The 17,827-nt window shown below is 41.2% G+C and overlaps 2 protein-coding genes across 2 annotated transcripts in view; both read left to right on the top strand.

Moving 5' to 3' along the window:
• The window catches only part of LOC115799193 (trichohyalin-like), a 56,212-nt gene extending 51,187 nt beyond the window's left edge, over positions 1 to 5,025 (top strand). Inside the window, exons 12-16 of the mRNA XM_030756214.1 lie at positions 112 to 279; positions 2,184 to 2,411; positions 2,558 to 2,788; positions 4,587 to 4,688; positions 4,945 to 5,025. Of these exons, the coding sequence (XP_030612074.1) occupies positions 112 to 279; positions 2,184 to 2,411; positions 2,558 to 2,788; positions 4,587 to 4,688; positions 4,945 to 5,025 (810 nt within the window). The remainder of the gene's footprint in view (positions 1 to 111; positions 280 to 2,183; positions 2,412 to 2,557; positions 2,789 to 4,586; positions 4,689 to 4,944) is intronic.
• Positions 5,026 to 5,114: 89 nt separating this feature from the next.
• LOC115799192 (polyamine-modulated factor 1-binding protein 1-like) overlaps positions 5,115 to 17,827 on the top strand; it is a 32,632-nt gene continuing 19,919 nt past the window's right edge. The window contains exons 1-5 of the mRNA XM_030756213.1: positions 5,115 to 5,196; positions 5,344 to 5,488; positions 6,556 to 6,793; positions 12,677 to 12,761; positions 15,313 to 15,403. Of these exons, the coding sequence (XP_030612073.1) occupies positions 6,697 to 6,793; positions 12,677 to 12,761; positions 15,313 to 15,403 (273 nt within the window). The 5' untranslated portion in view covers positions 5,115 to 5,196; positions 5,344 to 5,488; positions 6,556 to 6,696. The remainder of the gene's footprint in view (positions 5,197 to 5,343; positions 5,489 to 6,555; positions 6,794 to 12,676; positions 12,762 to 15,312; positions 15,404 to 17,827) is intronic.

The following is a 17,827-nucleotide window of genomic DNA, read 5'->3' as shown; positions in this document are numbered from 1 at the left end:
TCACTGTCTTTTCTGTCTGTCTGGGTGTGCATGGTATCCCAATGTAAAGTTTTTCCCTCTCCATCCTTTGCGATTTTCATCTTTTTTTTTTCTCTCTTTCTCTCGGCTCAGGTGACAGCGCTGGAGGAAGAGGTAAGACGCTTAAATCGCACCATCAGAGCACACAAGGAAGAGGCCTGTCAGTTAAACAGAAAGGTCAGAGATATCGAGCACCTTAAAGACCAGAAGGAGAAAGAACAGCAGCAGCTACAAGAGCAGCTCCGTATTAGAGAGCAGCAGGTAAAGAGGAACTCTCTCTTCTCCTCTTCCTCTTCACTTTCACTCATTTCTTCTGAAATCTATGGATCAGTTGAACTCTGACCAGGAAGTTGTGAAACAGGCTCACAAAATTGAAGCATAACCCCGGAGGGGGACCGGCGCCGTGCTTCGCAGCCGATTGAAGCAGAACAACTCTGAGCTCGGCCAAATGCACAGCACACTGAAAGACTGAGAGTCGGAGGTCACGAAGCTCAAGGACAGTTTAAGTCAGAAGCACATAACGACAGAGAAGCCAGCTCTTTTTGTGCGCTCGCTTGTCTGTCAGCTGAGACACGATCCTACAGAAAAGCCATCGACTGTGATAATCCAGTGAGGAACATAAAAAGAAAAATCTGATGCACTCGTGCTTTTGAGTGCGAGCGCTCTAAATCACGCTAGACAATCGAGGAGTCCGAGTTTTCTGCCAGGAAGAGCAAAGCGACTCATTTGCGGCAGACAAGCTTTATTTTGTAGTCAACTTACATATATTCCCATCTACATCATCTGAATAACTAAACAAGACACGATGACCCTACTGTTTGTCCAGCTCTCACATCTAATTGGAACTAAACATGAATACAGATAGGGAAATGTAGACCAAGAATAAAGTTATTATCAACTTAGGGTCAACTTGGGTAGTCATGTGACAGCAATGAATACTCAAACATCAGGCCAAATGAGGCTTGTCAGGTCATGAGGGTCAAATGTGTTTTCCATCATGTTTAATGAGGGTTGTTTGTTTCCCCAAAGCACACGCTTCTGATTATGGTCACAAGAAAGCCATAGTGTCCCCATTAAGTCTTGTTATGAGGCCTTTCATCCAGTAACAGAGATAAATGCAAAGTCCACCATTAGCGTTTGGCCTGTAGGATAGTGAATTCATTAAAGGGAAGAAATACAGTGACACAAGTAGAGCAAGTAATGAATATAGCTTTGATATGTAAAGCTGGCATACAACACCTTACTTTATACTGTGTGCTTCTCAGTGCGATTTTTAAACCGTTACCTCAGACAACCCTGTAAAACACTCACCATTCACCACCATCACGCTCAGATAAAATAGAGGCTGCATGGGCTGAGTCAATGCTTTTAAACAGTCCACACACGCGGTCCTACACCTACACAGGTTGCTCAGTTTTTCACTCGAAAATAGAGAATAAGAGTTGATGACTCCTCTCTGGTTTGTCTCTTTCTTCCTTTTGCATGAGCAAGTTCTCTGCTCCGTCGTGCCACCTTCAATCCCGTGTTAGTCCTGTGGGCCCGGTTAATCCCTGGTTAAACCGAGCCATGGTGAACCATTGAAATCTAACTAGTTGGCTGTCATTAGTTGTAAACCCTCGTGTTCTGATCCAGATTAGAGCGGGATTAATGTGGATGAACTCAAGCTGAGTGTTAGAGCGGGTTTAACTTTCTCAACCTCTCCCCTTGAAAGGTGAGCCACGGTAGGATTCTTAGTGTAACGGCAGGATTAAGCCTGGTTTCACTTCCTGAGTTCCTCTTTCATTATGACAGAGGTTATTGTAGAGCAGTGCAGTACATTACACCATGTTAAACAAACTAGCATGTGTCTGTTTTCAGAGGGTTTTTTTTAAGGCACATTTAGTCGTGAAGAATCAAGTAAAGACTTTGGTTTCACTGTTTGGTTTTTAGCATTGTGGGGATGATGATGATGATGATGGTTGCTGCTGTAATAGTTTATGTAATGTAAAAGTTTAGATTTTGTGAGATTATTTATGTCTTCCTACTGCACACTGGTTATTTCACACATGCACATGTTACATTTGTGGCCACAGTGCCACTGTCTTTAAAATTTAACTGCATTGGTCTTTGTTATCAAGCACAAAGGTCAACATCAGCATCTGTATTCTATTTGATTTTGCCGTCAGGTTGATACATTTGAAAAGAATCTGGAGGAGGAGGAGGAGGTGGGACGTCTTACTCAGCAGGTGAAAGAATTAAAGGATGAGCTCAAAGACGCCAATTTGCAAACCCAGGAGCAGAAAGAAACAGCCGCAGTTTTCAAACAAAAATACACTACAGCATTAGAGAAGGTGCGCAGGGTGCAAGAGCATGTGCAACATCTGGAGGAGGAACTACGATATCCACAGGAAAAGGTTAATAATGGTTGATATCAATGCATGTGCAGTTTTTAGAAATTTGCATCCCCTTTCCATAAAAAATAAATGCCATTAGATTCTGACTTGCATATGTTTTCTTTCATTTTGAGTCCAACTACATGTTCACTGTGTTTAAATGGTAGCTAAGAGAGTCGCAGGTAGCAACTTCTGCATTGAAGGAAGAGTTGGCAGAGCTGGAACGCCGGTACCAGGAAAAGGTTGGTCAGTGGGAGAGTTCACAGGAGGCTCTTGACCAGCTGACAGATGAACTTCAGGCCAGTCACAACCTGCTAAGAGAGAGTGAGCAAAAGGTGGAGCACTTCAAAAGCCTGGTGAGATCCCTCGAGGAGCAGATGGATGCATTCAATCAGCAGGTTAGGGCAAACATTTTCCTAATACATTACGATATTTCCTTACGCAGCAATAACAAAGGGATAAATCCAGACATGAACACACATATAAATTCAGTACATAGTGAATCTTTTATATCTTTGTGGAAATCCTGATTTGTTTGCGTAACAAACAGTGTTAGCCTTTCTTGCAGCAGAGTTATTCTCCTTGCACTACATGAATTAAAACATCTGAAAACAGTGTGATTCATTGTGTACACTAATTCCATGTAAACATGTCTTGTAATAAATGAGGTTGACTGTGAGATCAGTGGAAAAGCTGCCCATAAACCTGCTCAGTCTTTCATTTCAAACTAGGAAACAAGTGTTGTTACATACTTTATTGTCTTACTGTATATTTTTTTAAGGACACGCCCACATCCTCAAAAAATAGATCTGGATTACATGCTTTTTTTTTTTTTTTTTTTTTTTGAGCTTAACTCAGATGAGTCTCAGTTTTTTGCATGTGCACCCAGGTGCTTGCCAGCTCCACTAATGCTGTGCAAGTGCATGCATGGATATATTACTTTGTGTGTGCATTTTGTGCATCTGTACACTGGCGTGTGTCACTTAATCTTTTCTTCCCCCCCCCCCCCCCCCCCCCCCCCCCCCCCCCCCCCTTTCTTTTTTATATTTACTACGTCAGGCAACAAATGAATCATCTTTATTACGGAGAAATTTAATTTGGATGAACTTAACTGCTGCCGCCAAGGTCAGACGGGCAGAATGTCATTTTAATCCAATCAACTTTAATCTGTTGGTTATAAAAGAGTTAGGCTGTTGAAGAATGGCTGTATCTCAGGCCCTTTATTACACTGGCTAATGACTTTGATTGTAAGGCGCCTATCAAGAGGTTAGGAGTTCTTATGGAGCTTCACGTCCTGCTAATTCGCTACCTCATGTCACTGTTGGGCTCGGCTAACCCTAAAATCACTATTGCCTTTCATTCCCTGTTTACAAAGAAATAAATGGTAGAAAACAGGAAGCAGTGTTGTTTTAAAACATGACTATAAAAACAGGATAGAAGTTGTAGTATTTCACATTTGGGGGTAAATGGATAAAACATTGACTTGCTCAGATTGTGAGTGTAGTATCTTAATTCTATCTCTACTGGTCAATTTAAATTCGACTAAAGAATATTTCACTATAACATAAAGATGGACAGTTTAAGATAAGTAAGATTTCTTCCCTCTCCTACAAAGATGTCTACTTTTGAATTACTTACATAATTTGGCCGTATAAAGGACAGCAGCTAATAGACTAAGATTGAGGATAGTGATACATTAAGCAATTTATGGAAGAAAAAAATGGAGAATATTCCTCCTGACAGTGTTCTCAGGAGTTGAAAACAATGAGTTACACTTTTCATTTTTGCAGAGCTCGTCGTAGTTTTTCTGATCTCGATTCACATGTGAATTTTGAACTTGTTGCGTTACAGTTTGTATACTGTGCTTGGAACACCAAGGTCAGGCTTCTCTGTGCAAATCAATACACAAATGAGTGTAACACAAAGTAATGTGTGTTCTTAAGGACCCATCGGTGCCATTGCCTTTAATCTGCTGAGATGCAATTCATTGCAAATGCACAATTTTGTGACCTGACCTGGCTTTTTTTTTGCTTCTATTTGAGTTTTTGCTTCAGTGGGTTTTGGTATGGATTTCACTGGTTGTCAGTGTTGAACTGATTAAAACGAGACTAAACCAAGCAGCACGTTCTTAAAAAAAAATATTTTCTTCTCTCTATCTATATCACTTACTCTCTCTCTCTCTCTCGTCACTTATAGAAACTTGCCGTGGAGTGTGACCTGCAGCTCTATCAACAGAGCCATTCTCATTCTGATGAGGAGTATTTGAGTCTAGTAAGACTCAGACAGCAGCTGCAGAAGGTAATATCCTGGCTGGTACTGTTGGGATTACGCATTCTGTGTATTATCATCACAATGAGACATTAAAATATATCTGCTACAGTTTCAATACTTACAGTTATTTTCAGTGATAACTGAGAGATAAAATTTGTTGACATTCTAGTATTCAGGAGTAACGCAGATCAATTTAAATGTAAGCTTATATTTAAAGTTTCTTTTCTATTTTACACTTTTGCTCACGTTTTTTTTCTGTGTGTGTCTGTGTGTGTTTTTTCAGCGCTGTGCAGCGCAGGTTGAACACCTTGCGGTGTGTGAAAACACTATTCTTCAGATGAAGTCAGAGCTGGAGAGACAGTAATAACAGAGTCTATAAAACTCTCATTCTCCTCGGCTGATCCTGGTTTTTGTCCTTGTCTCTCCTTTCGTGCCCTTCTCATCAGTCTCCACCCCCCACCCCACCCCCCTAACTCTCTCTCTCTCATTTTCTTAACAGTCTGCTTACTAAATGGGACACAGGAGGATGTGACATGTATTTAAATCTTTTTTCTTTTTGTTTAATTTCACTAATCATTAATCTGTTATCTGGTTTATGTGTTATTACACTGTGTTAATTTGGACAATACATCTTTACAGAGCAGTTTGGTCAGGCAGTTACTCTTTGCTCTCCTTCCCGTAGAGCCCAGGAAAAGGTGGACCTGAAGCAAAGTCTTGCTGTGTCCCAGCATACTCAGCGGAGCAACCAAAAGCAGCTGGAACAGGAAGTGATACATTTAAAACAGGAAGTGGCATCCTTAGAGCTCGAACTGGCGAACACCCAAAAGGTATTAAAGTAATGCATATCTGCTGACCTGTCCTCTAATTTAGTGAGAGCTATATTAATCTGACCTTTGTCCCATCTGCTTTTAAATTCAGAAGCGTCTCCAATTGTCCTTAAATGTTCGCTATGCAGTCATTTTATTCTAAGGACATGTTTGAGTTCCCAAAGAGGAGTACTTCAACCACCTCCACGGGCACCACACACCCACCACTCATGTGAATGTCCTGCGATTGTCTGGCAGAAACAAATTGCCTCGCCATTAATTAAAAAACCAAACGGTGCCAAGGCTGGTGAAATTGACTCCAATTAAGAGCTCAATGGGACACTAAATATTCAAATTACTCAAAGTGGTGACTGTAGCCTGGCAGAGTGCCAACATTCCTGGCAGTCTTGGACACATCATTTGTTTATATGTGTGCGTGTGTGTATTTGTGTGTATGCTTGCTTAGCCGTGTATGCGTAGGTAGAAATGGTAATATTTGATTTTGCACATTTAATGTGTGTTTGTCACATATTAGCAAAACACATTATACTTACCAAAATTATATGCAATGCACACATGCGTTTACTCTTACAAACACACACACACACGGGCAACTGCAGCAGGTTCTCTTCCTGTCAGGTCTTGCCCGTTCTTCCAGACAGCTTCCCTATGGAATACCACATAATGAGTCCGTGTCATGTAGGTACACATATCTTGAAGGGTACATCTACATTTATCACATGCATAATGCATATACACATTATTAACTTTTATCATTATGCATATATACATAATTATACAAGAGTCAAATCCTTTACATGAATGGTTAGTCATACATTCAGGGGCTGAGCTCGGAGCCATCAACACTAAAGACATTTTGGAGGAAACTTTATTTGAAAAGAAATTTGCTTGGTTCCTAAATATCCACCTTCATTTCCACCACCTTGTGTCTTTTCTGCCTGTAAATCAGGTGCAAATATGTATTTTTTTATCTGCATTATAAACAAAGTCTTGCAAACTGAAGAGCTCCACAAATGCTACATGTTTAACTTATTCACTGTTTCTTTTGGCCCTTACTTATGTTTCAGGTACAGGTGACACTCTTCAGGCAGTCACACGAGGAGCTGAAGGAGGCCAGACAAGAGTCCACAAGAAAGAGTGGAGAGGTGGATGTACAGAGAAGAAAGGCGCAGATACTTCAGGAGGAGCTACACAAGGAGCAGGAGAAGATGAGGAGTGCTATCAGAGAGAATGAGACCCTGAGCACTCTCATCAGGAAGCTGAGCAAAGAGCTGGAGGAGCTACGCAGCAGCCACCAAGTGACAGGTAGCAATCAGTCCATAAACTGATAAGTTACCCATGATGCCATTCCACGTTTCTCTTTAGTCATCAGCTGATAATTTTCAGTCAACCATATGTCCATGTTCATTACATATACATGTTTCATTTAGGACCACTATAATTATAGGAAGATTCTGTCTGTAATTATTTATATTTGATATTTTGGCACTGCTCAGGGAGGTCACTGCTATATAAGGAGAAAGCAAGAACAAGACAATATTATTGTATGAATTATATGACATTGTCAGGCACAGCATGAAAAGGAAGAGCTGGGATGAAGATTGGTTGCAATGTGGCATGCAGATGAGCAGCAGCTGTAGGTACCTAAGGATGCTTACACAGTGTGGTCTTCATGAGATTTTCCAGCTACTGTAGATGCATTGTAGGGTATAGGCTGTGGTCTAGCATAGAGATCAACTGATCTGACAGGAATATGGCTATGATTGACTTTGTGACCTGCCGGAACTGACACTACGCTCAGTGTAATATGAAAATTAGGCTGTATTTCACCGGTGCTCGGTTAAGTATCCAAGTGTTTTAAAAGCAAGTCAACATGACCAAAAGCAAAGATTTTATGTCAGTTCACTGCTTGATCCATTCATCACCCTGCTTTTATTATTAGCTCTCTATGAACAGTTCCCTGCTGTTAAGGTTTTGGATATTATTGGCCATCAGAAGCCCATCACATACCAGAGGAGCTACAGTATACAGTATGCAGTCTGTCCTGCCTTTTGTTGCAGAACCACCTGCACTGCTGTTAGCTCAATCAGTTAGCTCAAATTAGCCAGCAATGTGGTGATTCTGTTGCTAGCTGTCTGCATACCATGTTAACTCAGACACACACACACACACACTGTAGATAGAGGTTTGATTTAATGGTGCACTGCTTTAGCTGTATGGTAATGATCTGGTTTCTGTGTGTGTCTGTACATGTGTGCGTGTGGCCAATGGTGGCCTTTGTAGTAGTGTGTCAGTGCAGGAATGGTGATGGCTGGGTCTCTCTGGGTACAGAAATGTCTCATTAAGAATTAACGTACACATCGACGGTCACGCCAGGCAAACACCTCACATACGCACGCTCACAGCCATTTCTTCCAACTCCCACTGCTTTAATTAGCACATACACACTGGCTCTCCAAGGTACAAACACACACACACACACACAATCACCTATTGTCCGCAGAGAGATGAATCTGAGGTCTCTCTCTGTGGCAGACAGTGGCTGGCTTGCTCACTGAACACTGCTCATTAACAAGATAGAGACAGAAGGACAACGCTGTGTAGCCTGGCCTTTGTCTGTGATCAAAACGCATTCCCTCAACTCTACTCTACACACAAAACCACATATTATTCAGCTTTTACCTTCAGCAAATACAATCCAGCAATGCAGAGCCTATTGTAATGACTTAAGAAGAATAAAGATGCATTATTATAACAAAGGGGGGCATTGTTTACCTGGATATAGAAATGGTCTGAATAAACTGGGTGAGGAGTCAGCTTGAGAAATTACTGTCATGAACAAAGGGCCTTTTTATTAACATGAAGCCCTTGTCGAGGTTCTTTCTGCATTATGAAAACATTACATTGAGTGGTGATGGGTTTGTTTGTTGCTTAATAACAGTAGATCTCATCTAAGACAGAGTGGACTGTGAAAGTGAATGGGTTTGAATGAAAATAATAAGAAAACTATGGACACACACAGAGAGGTATACAATTATGTGTGAACAAAACAAGGTATGCTAGTGGTGACTATAACCAGAATAATTTAAGCATAAATGTCTATTTAAGATATTTTACATGACTTTACATAACTTATTAGCTTTTTATAACCCAGTCATTTGTAAATTTTCATGTAAAATAACAGAATTATTCAGCTGGTAAATTAAAATGCAATGAAATATCAACACAGTCGCAGCCAGTATCAGCTTTTCAAAAGTAACAATCTTATCAGGCCGACATAATTTTTGATGTTGATATTTAGATAATTAACAACATAAATTGCCATTTTTATGATTTCTATAAAAGCATTTTTTTTTTTTACCTCTAATGCTGTTAATGCGCATTATACAGTTTAATACATAAATGTAGTTGGGATGTAATGGATATTATATAAAGGTCTTTGTGGCCAGACAGAAAGAAAGAAGCAGGAAAAAAGAGTGAGTTGGAAACCGGGGAAGTGTCACATGGATTAGATTGAAGTGTCTGAAGGCAGCTGGATTCAATCAGACTGTGTCAGGATAGGATGAAGAGACTGGAAAGAAAGGAGTGATTAAAAAGGATAGAGAAAAAAAAGTCCTTAAACTTGGCGTATGGGTGCTTGTGTCAAATTTACTGTCACTCTGTCACTTATGGCTCTTGGAGCAGGCTAGGGTGTGTGCAACGCATGCAGCGAACTGTTGTGCACAATTTCGAACATGCGGCGTATATGGATAATTACAGAAAGCACACACAAAGGTGTACCGAAGGGACGATTGCGTTTGCAATCTGTTTTCCAGCCAAATCACACGTGGTGCACTCTAAGTGGCTGTTTTCACAGCATCTGCCTGTGGAACGCGAGCAGGGACGGATCTTGAAAATATTCAAACATGACTGGTAGAGTCAACTTGCATCTTGAATAAGATGTGTTGTAAGGTTGGTTATGATGCAAAATAAATGCGATGCTGTGTGACAACAAATGAAATAACAGCATAAACAAAAACACTACATCCTTATTTCCACACTTCCACCAAAACAGAAATGTGATATTACCACCCCTCTGTGCTGCTGATGTGCATCTGCCTAAAGATGATGAAATCATTATTGGGTGGGTGTGTGTGTGTGTGTGTGTGTGTGTGTGTGTATATACGTGCGTGCATGTGTGTGTGTGTGCTGCTATCCAGTGTAGATCCCTGGACACACACGTGCACAGGCCTCTCTCCTCCAATTCACCTCTATTACTAGCTATAATCCCATTTCACACTCTATCGATCCCCAAAACTGTTGTTCACCGGAACCAGCAGCAAACACTGGCATTTCTCCCCATCATTTCACCACTATTGTTCTTTATTACACAAAGAAGCAGCCCCCCCACACACACACACACACCAGCCCCCACCCCCTTGTCTCAGAGCAAACTCAGCCCAGCTGAAATATGAATTATAAATGTATGGCTAATAAAAGAGAAGGGGGGGAAAGAGAGAGTGAAAAGGAGAGAGAGTTAGAGATAGAGAGAAGTGGTTGGTAGAAACATCAGAGAAAATGACTCCTTTACAAGAGTCTATTGATCAGTTTCTATCAAAGGGGGATGTCAGACATGAGATTACCTGGCAGTTTGAGCATTAGGTGCCGTGTGTTATAGCCCCGGGCCCTTGTACCGCTGCCAGAGGATTGTAAATAAAGCGAAGAGGAGAGAGCAAGAGGGGAGTGTGTTGGGGCGTACGTGTGTGTCTGTGTGAGTGCGTGTGTTTGTCTTTGTCTTTGTAAGTGTTCACAGTTGTGTGCATATGAGGTGTGTTTTTTTTTTTTTTTTGGTCTTCTTGTGGTGTATTTGTGTGCATGACAGTGTGCGGCTGTGTGTCTGCACCTTTTGGCTTATACCCAAAAGCAGTGTTGCAAGCCCATGAAACTTCAGAAAGCGAGAGAAAGAGTCTTGGGAGGCTTTGGGACATCTCTCGGGAGCACCTTAGCCGACTCCGAATCCCCCCAACAAAGCCAAAGGAAGCTCCCATGAAGCCTTATGAAGCTTTTATGGGGGCCATGCAGGGCCCAGCCTAGCCCCAACCACTGATTCAGGGTTAGCGAGGTTTTCATCCTTCTCATGTTAAAGGTTAGCGGTGAGAGCAGGGTAATCTGACCGCAGATCTGTGATTATAGGCTGATGCTGTATGATGGGCTTTGAAGCTCCTACGAAGGCATTGAGAGGGAGAGATCGGCAGAGAGTTACATTGTGGCCTAATGTCACACCATAAGTTGTGAAGACAGAATAAACGGGTTAAGAAAGAGAAGGACTGAAGATCTTAGATTGTGAACTACGGACATAACTCATGAAGCCACTAAAAACAGTTTGCAAAGGGCCTCAGACCTCAGGATATGGATTGCAGTTCTTTTACCACTAAGATACAGAGAAGTGTCAAAATCGACAGCCCTCTGCAGATCCTCATTTTATGTGGAAACATTTGTCAGTATTTGGTCATCAATCGTTACTTAGCCAAATATACACCACATTCAAGTAAGCACTTGTATGTGTTTGCACTACTTTGCTTTGTGCCCATTTATATGATATATTTCTACTAATTTTAAGCAACTCAGCAAGCTGTTTTTTTTCACTTAATTCTTGGTGTTATTCAGCTGCATGTGCACCTTCATTTATGATAGTTTGAGTACAAATAAGAGAGTTTGTGTAAACGGTCAGTCTACACAGTTAATTGCTCTCTCTGTGGCCTCCCCTGGTGGGAGGTGTCACTGAGGTCACCTGCGAAGCGAATGCCTCGAATACGAATTTGATCCCCATCTCAAGTTTTCGCACCTCGACTTTATTGATTATTGAGATTCATAGCAAACTTTCACCTTGAGGTTCCGTAAAATAGCCAAGGCAGGGCACATACATGCACATAGATACACAAATAAAAGCACATCGTTAAATATTTAGCAATTGCAGTTGCAGCTTCAATTTTCCTAGGGCTTTAGTTTAAACTGTTTTGATGCAACAAAACCATAAATTAGTCATAGTTTTATTAAATGTGGATTTTCTTTTTCTGTATTGTTTCCTTTATGGTATTGGTTTTGGCTTCCTCCTCTTCAGTCTTTCCTCCCATTTCTATCCTAGGCTGCTGTGTGGCCTTAAAAGCCTTACAGAAACACACATTTCCTATATTTCTATTTCACACACACAGAAAGTCAAGGTCCGTCCCGTAAATATTCAACACACACACACGCACACACACACACCTCTTCATATTCAGTGCACACACCTTCTTAATATTCACTAGCCTCGGTCACCGATGGCTGACAGTTTATGTTATATTCAATGAATACTGAATTTAGTGAAAAGGTTTTAAGAGCTATGAAGAAACATTGACTCACAAAACAGCACAGAGAACAAAAAAAAGGGAGGGGGGGGGGCAAATCCTAAATTTTAAATTCAAACTGAATAGGTCCCGCAAAGCAAACCTAACCAAGAAACCTGACTACTGGTTTATTATGCATTCTCAGTGTGCTAAACTACTAAGTGTAGGACAATGGGGTTTTATTGCATGTAGATGGAAGAGACGGCTGAAAAGGGTATGTGATTGAAGGGCTGCAGTCAGGGGTATGAGCTCAAGTGGCTTGCTCAAGGTAAAGAGTGCCATCTATTGACGAAATCAGGGAGCACTCCTTTTGTCTCTCAACAAAAGGTTGCTTCGCCAACCAACTGTAAGCAGTGCACTGTGTTCACTCCTTCCTTCTCCGCCTCTGAAAGGCATTCAGTGCCTCTTCTGTGGCAGAGTTCTCGGTTTGCTGTGAAGGTGACTCGCAGTTCATGTTTTCCCACTCGTGCTGAACTTGACAAGAATCAATAAAGACCTCTTTGTATGCAGGTTTTGTAAATCATGCAGTTAATGTTTGTCTGCTAGAAGATATGAAGTACTGTGTAAGTCTGCGGTCATCTTGGATAGTTATTTCTTTAATCCATTTCCAAAAACAAAATCACCTTTGCATCTAGAGCCATCTAAGACAATTTTATTGGTATTTTTGGATTTTTTTATTTTTTTTTTGTCATGTGGTTAGTTGAATTAGGCCTACTCTCTAACAAATCCTGAGTGTGTCTGAAGTGAACTGTTGCTCTTTATCACACACTTTTCTTCCTGTCTCCCCCCCCTCTCTCTCTTTCTCTCTCTCTCTCTTGCTCAGTGGAGGAGTTGGCAGCTCGTGCAGCGGAGGTGAGGCGGATGGAGGGGTGCCTGAATGAAGGAAAGCTAGCAGAGGAGAAAATAAGGTAAGAAGCAAGAGAAGGAAAAAGGGAAAGAGGCTTCCGTTCTCATCCCATTTCCTGTCGTCCCTTGTGTAAGCTCAGTAATCAAAAACATTTAGACTTTTACGTGCGACGTACAGTAGGCTTTTTAACTGAACATGTGTCGAACAGAACAGCCCTGAGCTCTAAATGCATACACTGTTTGAGTCTACAAAGCAAAATGTTAGATTATCCCTGAACATGTTAACTGCTTTCTTTTCATCTGTTCCTTAATTCATGTCACACACACACACACACATATATATATATATATATATATATATATATATATATATATAATGGGAGAAGGTGAGTAAGCAGATGTTGGGTCATGGAGTTCAGAGTTCAGAGGTGAGACCCCTGGTTGACCTCTCTGTTTCACCCGAGCTGCGGTGATGACATCAGCAAACATGTATCACCCAGTCGACTGTGTGTTTGTGTGTTGCTGTTTGCGCACGCATAGTTGTGGTTGCGGCTTTGGCTTCGACGTGACCTCACTGCTACGGTCTCCGTCTCGGGGAGTTTCTTGGTTAAGTTGAGCCATGGAACATTTTGCTCGTCAACTGACAATTTAAAACTCAGTATGGAGACTTTATAGGTTACATTCTGAATTATTACATTTTATTAGATTTTAACCAATTTTAGATGCTGTATGGTAAAACAATCGCTGTGCCTGCATATTAGATCCATTTGCAGAATCATGCTGTTTACTGTTAACTGGGTATTATCTAATAACTGCAAAGACATGAAAGGTTTTTAAGCAACAGCACCATACTAATGGCTTCCATCTGTGCTGTGGGAAATCCCCCTTCTTTCTCCACAGGACGCCTCCTCTCTTTCTTTCCTTTCTCTTTCCCACTCTCTTCATCCTATCATATGTTCTCTCCATGGACCGATCCATCAGACATTTTCTCTTCCTTTTGTTTTGGCTGTATGACTTTTACTTCAACTTTTGCTACCAGTGAGCTGCTTTATTAGGATCAGCTTTAAAGTTGCTGTGGAACATTTAGTCAGTGATTGTGTGTGGAGTCAGTGATAATTTACTTTCATTATGCAAGTGTATAAGGATTTATGTTCTTCATTTTCTCGCCTTCTAATCACTTGAGAAGAAAATTAATTAAAGTTGCCAAACTCTTGCTGGTATGCCTTCATAACTATCAAGGTTTCATTTTTCATAATTTTTTTGATCATTACTTTTTGATCATTTACTTCTTACTCAAGGAAAACTGTATGATCTAGAGAGAGCACCGATGGCCCAGAGATATCTGCCACATGCTTCTCTCTTCTTTTTGGCATCCTTCTGCTGTCGACTATACGGTTATCCGTGGCATTATTTGAGAAGTTATTACTTAATTATTCATTTAAAGATCTTTTTTTTTTTTTTTTTTTTTAAAGCCAGGTTTCCCAAGCTTCTTAAATCTGAAAAGAAATTGTCTTTGGGTTTTGTGTTTCTGGGAGGACAAAACCTGTAATCTGATGAAACCACTTTAGGACTTGGGTCCTGGGAAACTGCAGTAGAGCATGTAAATAATTAAATATGAAAGATAACTGGCAGATTAAACGATAATGAAAATAATAAGTTGTAATAAGCAGCCAAAAAAAAGACAGAAGTGGTAGTATGTTAAAGTTGCATATTTTTTAAGCCTTTAATAGACTGATTGATTAACTTAAGTATAAAGTATAAAATACATTTATCACCAGTGTTAGAAAGATTTAGTTGGGTAAATATTGGACTCTGTATTAAGGTTTTGATATTTTTGGATGAGTCATTTTAACACAAATGCCAATAAAAACTAATAGACAGATGCTGACTTTGTGGTCTCTCCCTGCCCAGTCATTCTTTTTTTTTTAACTGTAAAATCAATAATATGCTAACTTCAGATCATGGTCAAAAAAACTTTTGGCTATTAAAGGCCCAGATGCTTTTACTATTCATAAAGTTTTAATTTCTTGCTTTTATATCGGCTTTTAGAGGGACGGGTCAAGAGTGGGGGTTGTTTGTTTACGTGTGTGTGTGTGTGCGTGTATATATGTGTGCAGAGGGCTGGTGGGGGTGTTGAGGCTCAAGAGCGGCTGAAGTGAGGCTGTGGAGGGAGGTTTGTGGAAATGGTAATCATTTGTCGTATTGATTCGGCTGTAGCCGGGGCAGCCGGCATACACAAGCACACAAGCACACGCGTACGCACACGCTCGTAGACACTAACTGACTCGCGCGCACGCAGATGCACGGTGCGTGGCAGGAATAGACCCCTTCATATTGATCCCCTTCACATTCCCTTAGCTCGGCTGCCACACACACACACACACACACATGCTCACGCTTCATGGGCCTGCGTTAAACACTAACGCGGAGCGGGATTTTCTGTCTGTGTTTGGTTTTGGGAGCACTAATGGAAATAATGCATTTATAAAATTCATTTAAATAACCAAATAAATGTAGCCGAAAATAATTACTCCCTTCAACTATTACTTTTTTCATAAATAAGCCTTGTTTTAGAATGATAATAAAGCTCAGCTGTTTTGTTTGCGTGTGCAGGTCATTGGCTGTGAGGCTGGAGAAGGAGCTGACAGAGGCTGTCGATCAGAAACTCAAGGCAGAGGGAGAGAAACAGGATGCGCTGGACCAGGTGAATAAATACACACCAAACCTCAGTGACACGGGCTTGTCAAATAATTTCAGGTGTTTGTTTAAAATGGCTTGGGGCACAATGCAGGTGAGATGTTTGCTGAGGAGACAATTAATTGATACTGTCCGTACATACAGTTTTTATCGGTTCATTATTTAAATGTGATTATCCAATTCTTCTGCACAGTCGGGGTATTGATTTTCCTCGCTGACCCATTCGGATGAAACATTTAAGCCAGGTGTACTGTACTACATAAACATGAATACTAATACTCATGATCTCCTCTACTCTCCCATTCCCTTGAAGATCTTCCTTGCTGTTCCTTCCCTCCCTGCCACCCCCCCCCCCCCCCCCCCCCCTCTTGCCTTTTTGATGATTAGTGGCATATATCCGGTGCTAGAGCCAGGATTATCTTGTCCAAGAAAGGGAGGGGTATATGTGGGACCTAAACCTGGCAAGGTGATTTGGAGCGTTAATTCCTAGGTGTAATATTCCCTGATATTCCCTAATGTTCTGACTGGGAGATGGGGGGGGAATCTCAAGGGAGAGCAGTTGTCAGAGCTGAGCTACCGCTGTACAAAGGCAGAATGGATAATTAAGGGCATAGGCAGTGTGGGGAAGTGATGTTCATTTAGATTTGACAAACTCTGAATCCAGCCGTAAGCTTACCCACACCGTGGTGCTCTCTCATGTCTTGATTTTGTGTTTTGTTCTTTTTTTTTTCTTTAAATTTCTTCTGTTATGTATTCCATTTTCTGCTCATATCTTTTTTCTTTCCCACTCCTGTTTTTCTGTCCCATCTTACTCATGCGCTCCACTTTCTTTTTTTTTTTCTCATTTTGTTGTCCTTCACTCATGTTCCCTCACCTTACTCTCTTTTTTTTTTTTCTTTTCACTCTGTCCTTGTGAATAATGCAGCCGACATAACACGGCTCTCCTTTCTTCTGTTTAGTGCACCGTGGCTTGACAATTGTGATAGCCCAGGGCCAGTAAGACACCAACTAAGGCCAGCTGATTGGTCAGTCTGAAGGCACAGTCACGACTGTTGAAAACTCTTTCATGTCTGCCTTTACTGTGCGACTGGCTCTCTTTTCTCTGTTGTCTGTGATCAAAAATTTTGCACGACATTTGTCAGAGGTCTGTCAGACTGTTGAGTGAAGCAGACATGGCAATGACTGCTGGTGCATAAATTATCAAGAAAAAAAAAATGGTCTGTTTGAATCCACCATCTGACTGGGGCCTTTCTCTGTGGAGTTTACATGTTCTGTCCATGTCCGCATGGGTGCTCTGACTTCCTCCCACAATCCAAAGACATGCAGTTAGTGGGATTAGGTTAAGTAGTGATTCTAAATTGCCCATAGGTGTGAATGGGTGTCTGTTTCTCTGTGTTAGCCCTGTGACAGACTGGCGACCTGTTCAGGGTGTATCCCGCCTCTTGCCCTATGGCAGCTGGGCTCCAGCCTATCCTGTGACCCTGAATTGGATAAGTGGAAGAAAATAGATGGATGTATTAAAAAAAACAAAACAAATCTTATGTAAGATCAATATGTTGAATTTTTTTTTGTCCCAACCCCTATACTTTTATTTTACCTACCCTTTAGCTACCTACCTTACTGAAAAGCTTATAACACTCAAATCTGAAGAATCTGGTTAACCTAACATGCATACTGTTTTAAAAAAATACCATGTTGCATTTTTTTTCTCTTGGTGCCAGTGGTGCACCGGTTAGCACTGCTGTCTCAACATAAGAATGCTTTGGGCCGGGGCCTTTCTGTGTGGGTTTTGCATGTTCTCCCTGTGCCTGAATAGGTTCTCACTGGCTGCTTCAGTTTCCTTCCACAGTCCAAACACATGCATGTTTGGTTAATTGGGGATTCCAAATTAGCTGTAGGAGTGAATGTGTGCATGAATGGTTGTCTGCCTCTCTGTGATAGAAAGGGGACCTGCTCAAGGTGTACTCCACTTCCCACCCAATGACAGCTGGGAGTAGTTCCAGATTCATGCGACTCTAAATTGGATAAGAGGTTAAGAAAATGGAGGGATGGATGGAATATTTTAATGACTTCATCGCCTGATAAAGTAGAATTTTCTTGCTCATCGTGATTTATGCAAAAGCAAAATGTCCAGTTTTTGTTTTGCAAGTCTTGTGAAGTCAAGTTTAATCTACTAGATGTTTTTCTTTGCTTTACACTCTTGCCAACAAAGGCTCTTCACCAGTGCTGACAGTTGTATTGAGCGGAACACAGCCTGTAATCCTGGAGGACCTATGGAGGAAACGATGGGGTTTCTATGCTGGAGCTGTTCCAGTGATCATCAGGGGCGGTGTATGAGGCATTTAGACAATAATACAGATTAAGACCAAAGGGGACACAGAGAGTATAATGTCATGTGCTACTTGGAGCGTTGCAGTGAGATGTTGCTACA

The sequence above is a fragment of the Archocentrus centrarchus genome, chromosome 20, assembly GCF_007364275.1.
Source record: "Archocentrus centrarchus isolate MPI-CPG fArcCen1 chromosome 20, fArcCen1, whole genome shotgun sequence".
Taxonomy (NCBI): domain Eukaryota; kingdom Metazoa; phylum Chordata; class Actinopteri; order Cichliformes; family Cichlidae; genus Archocentrus; species Archocentrus centrarchus.
This window is presented reverse-complemented; position numbering and strand designations above follow the sequence as displayed.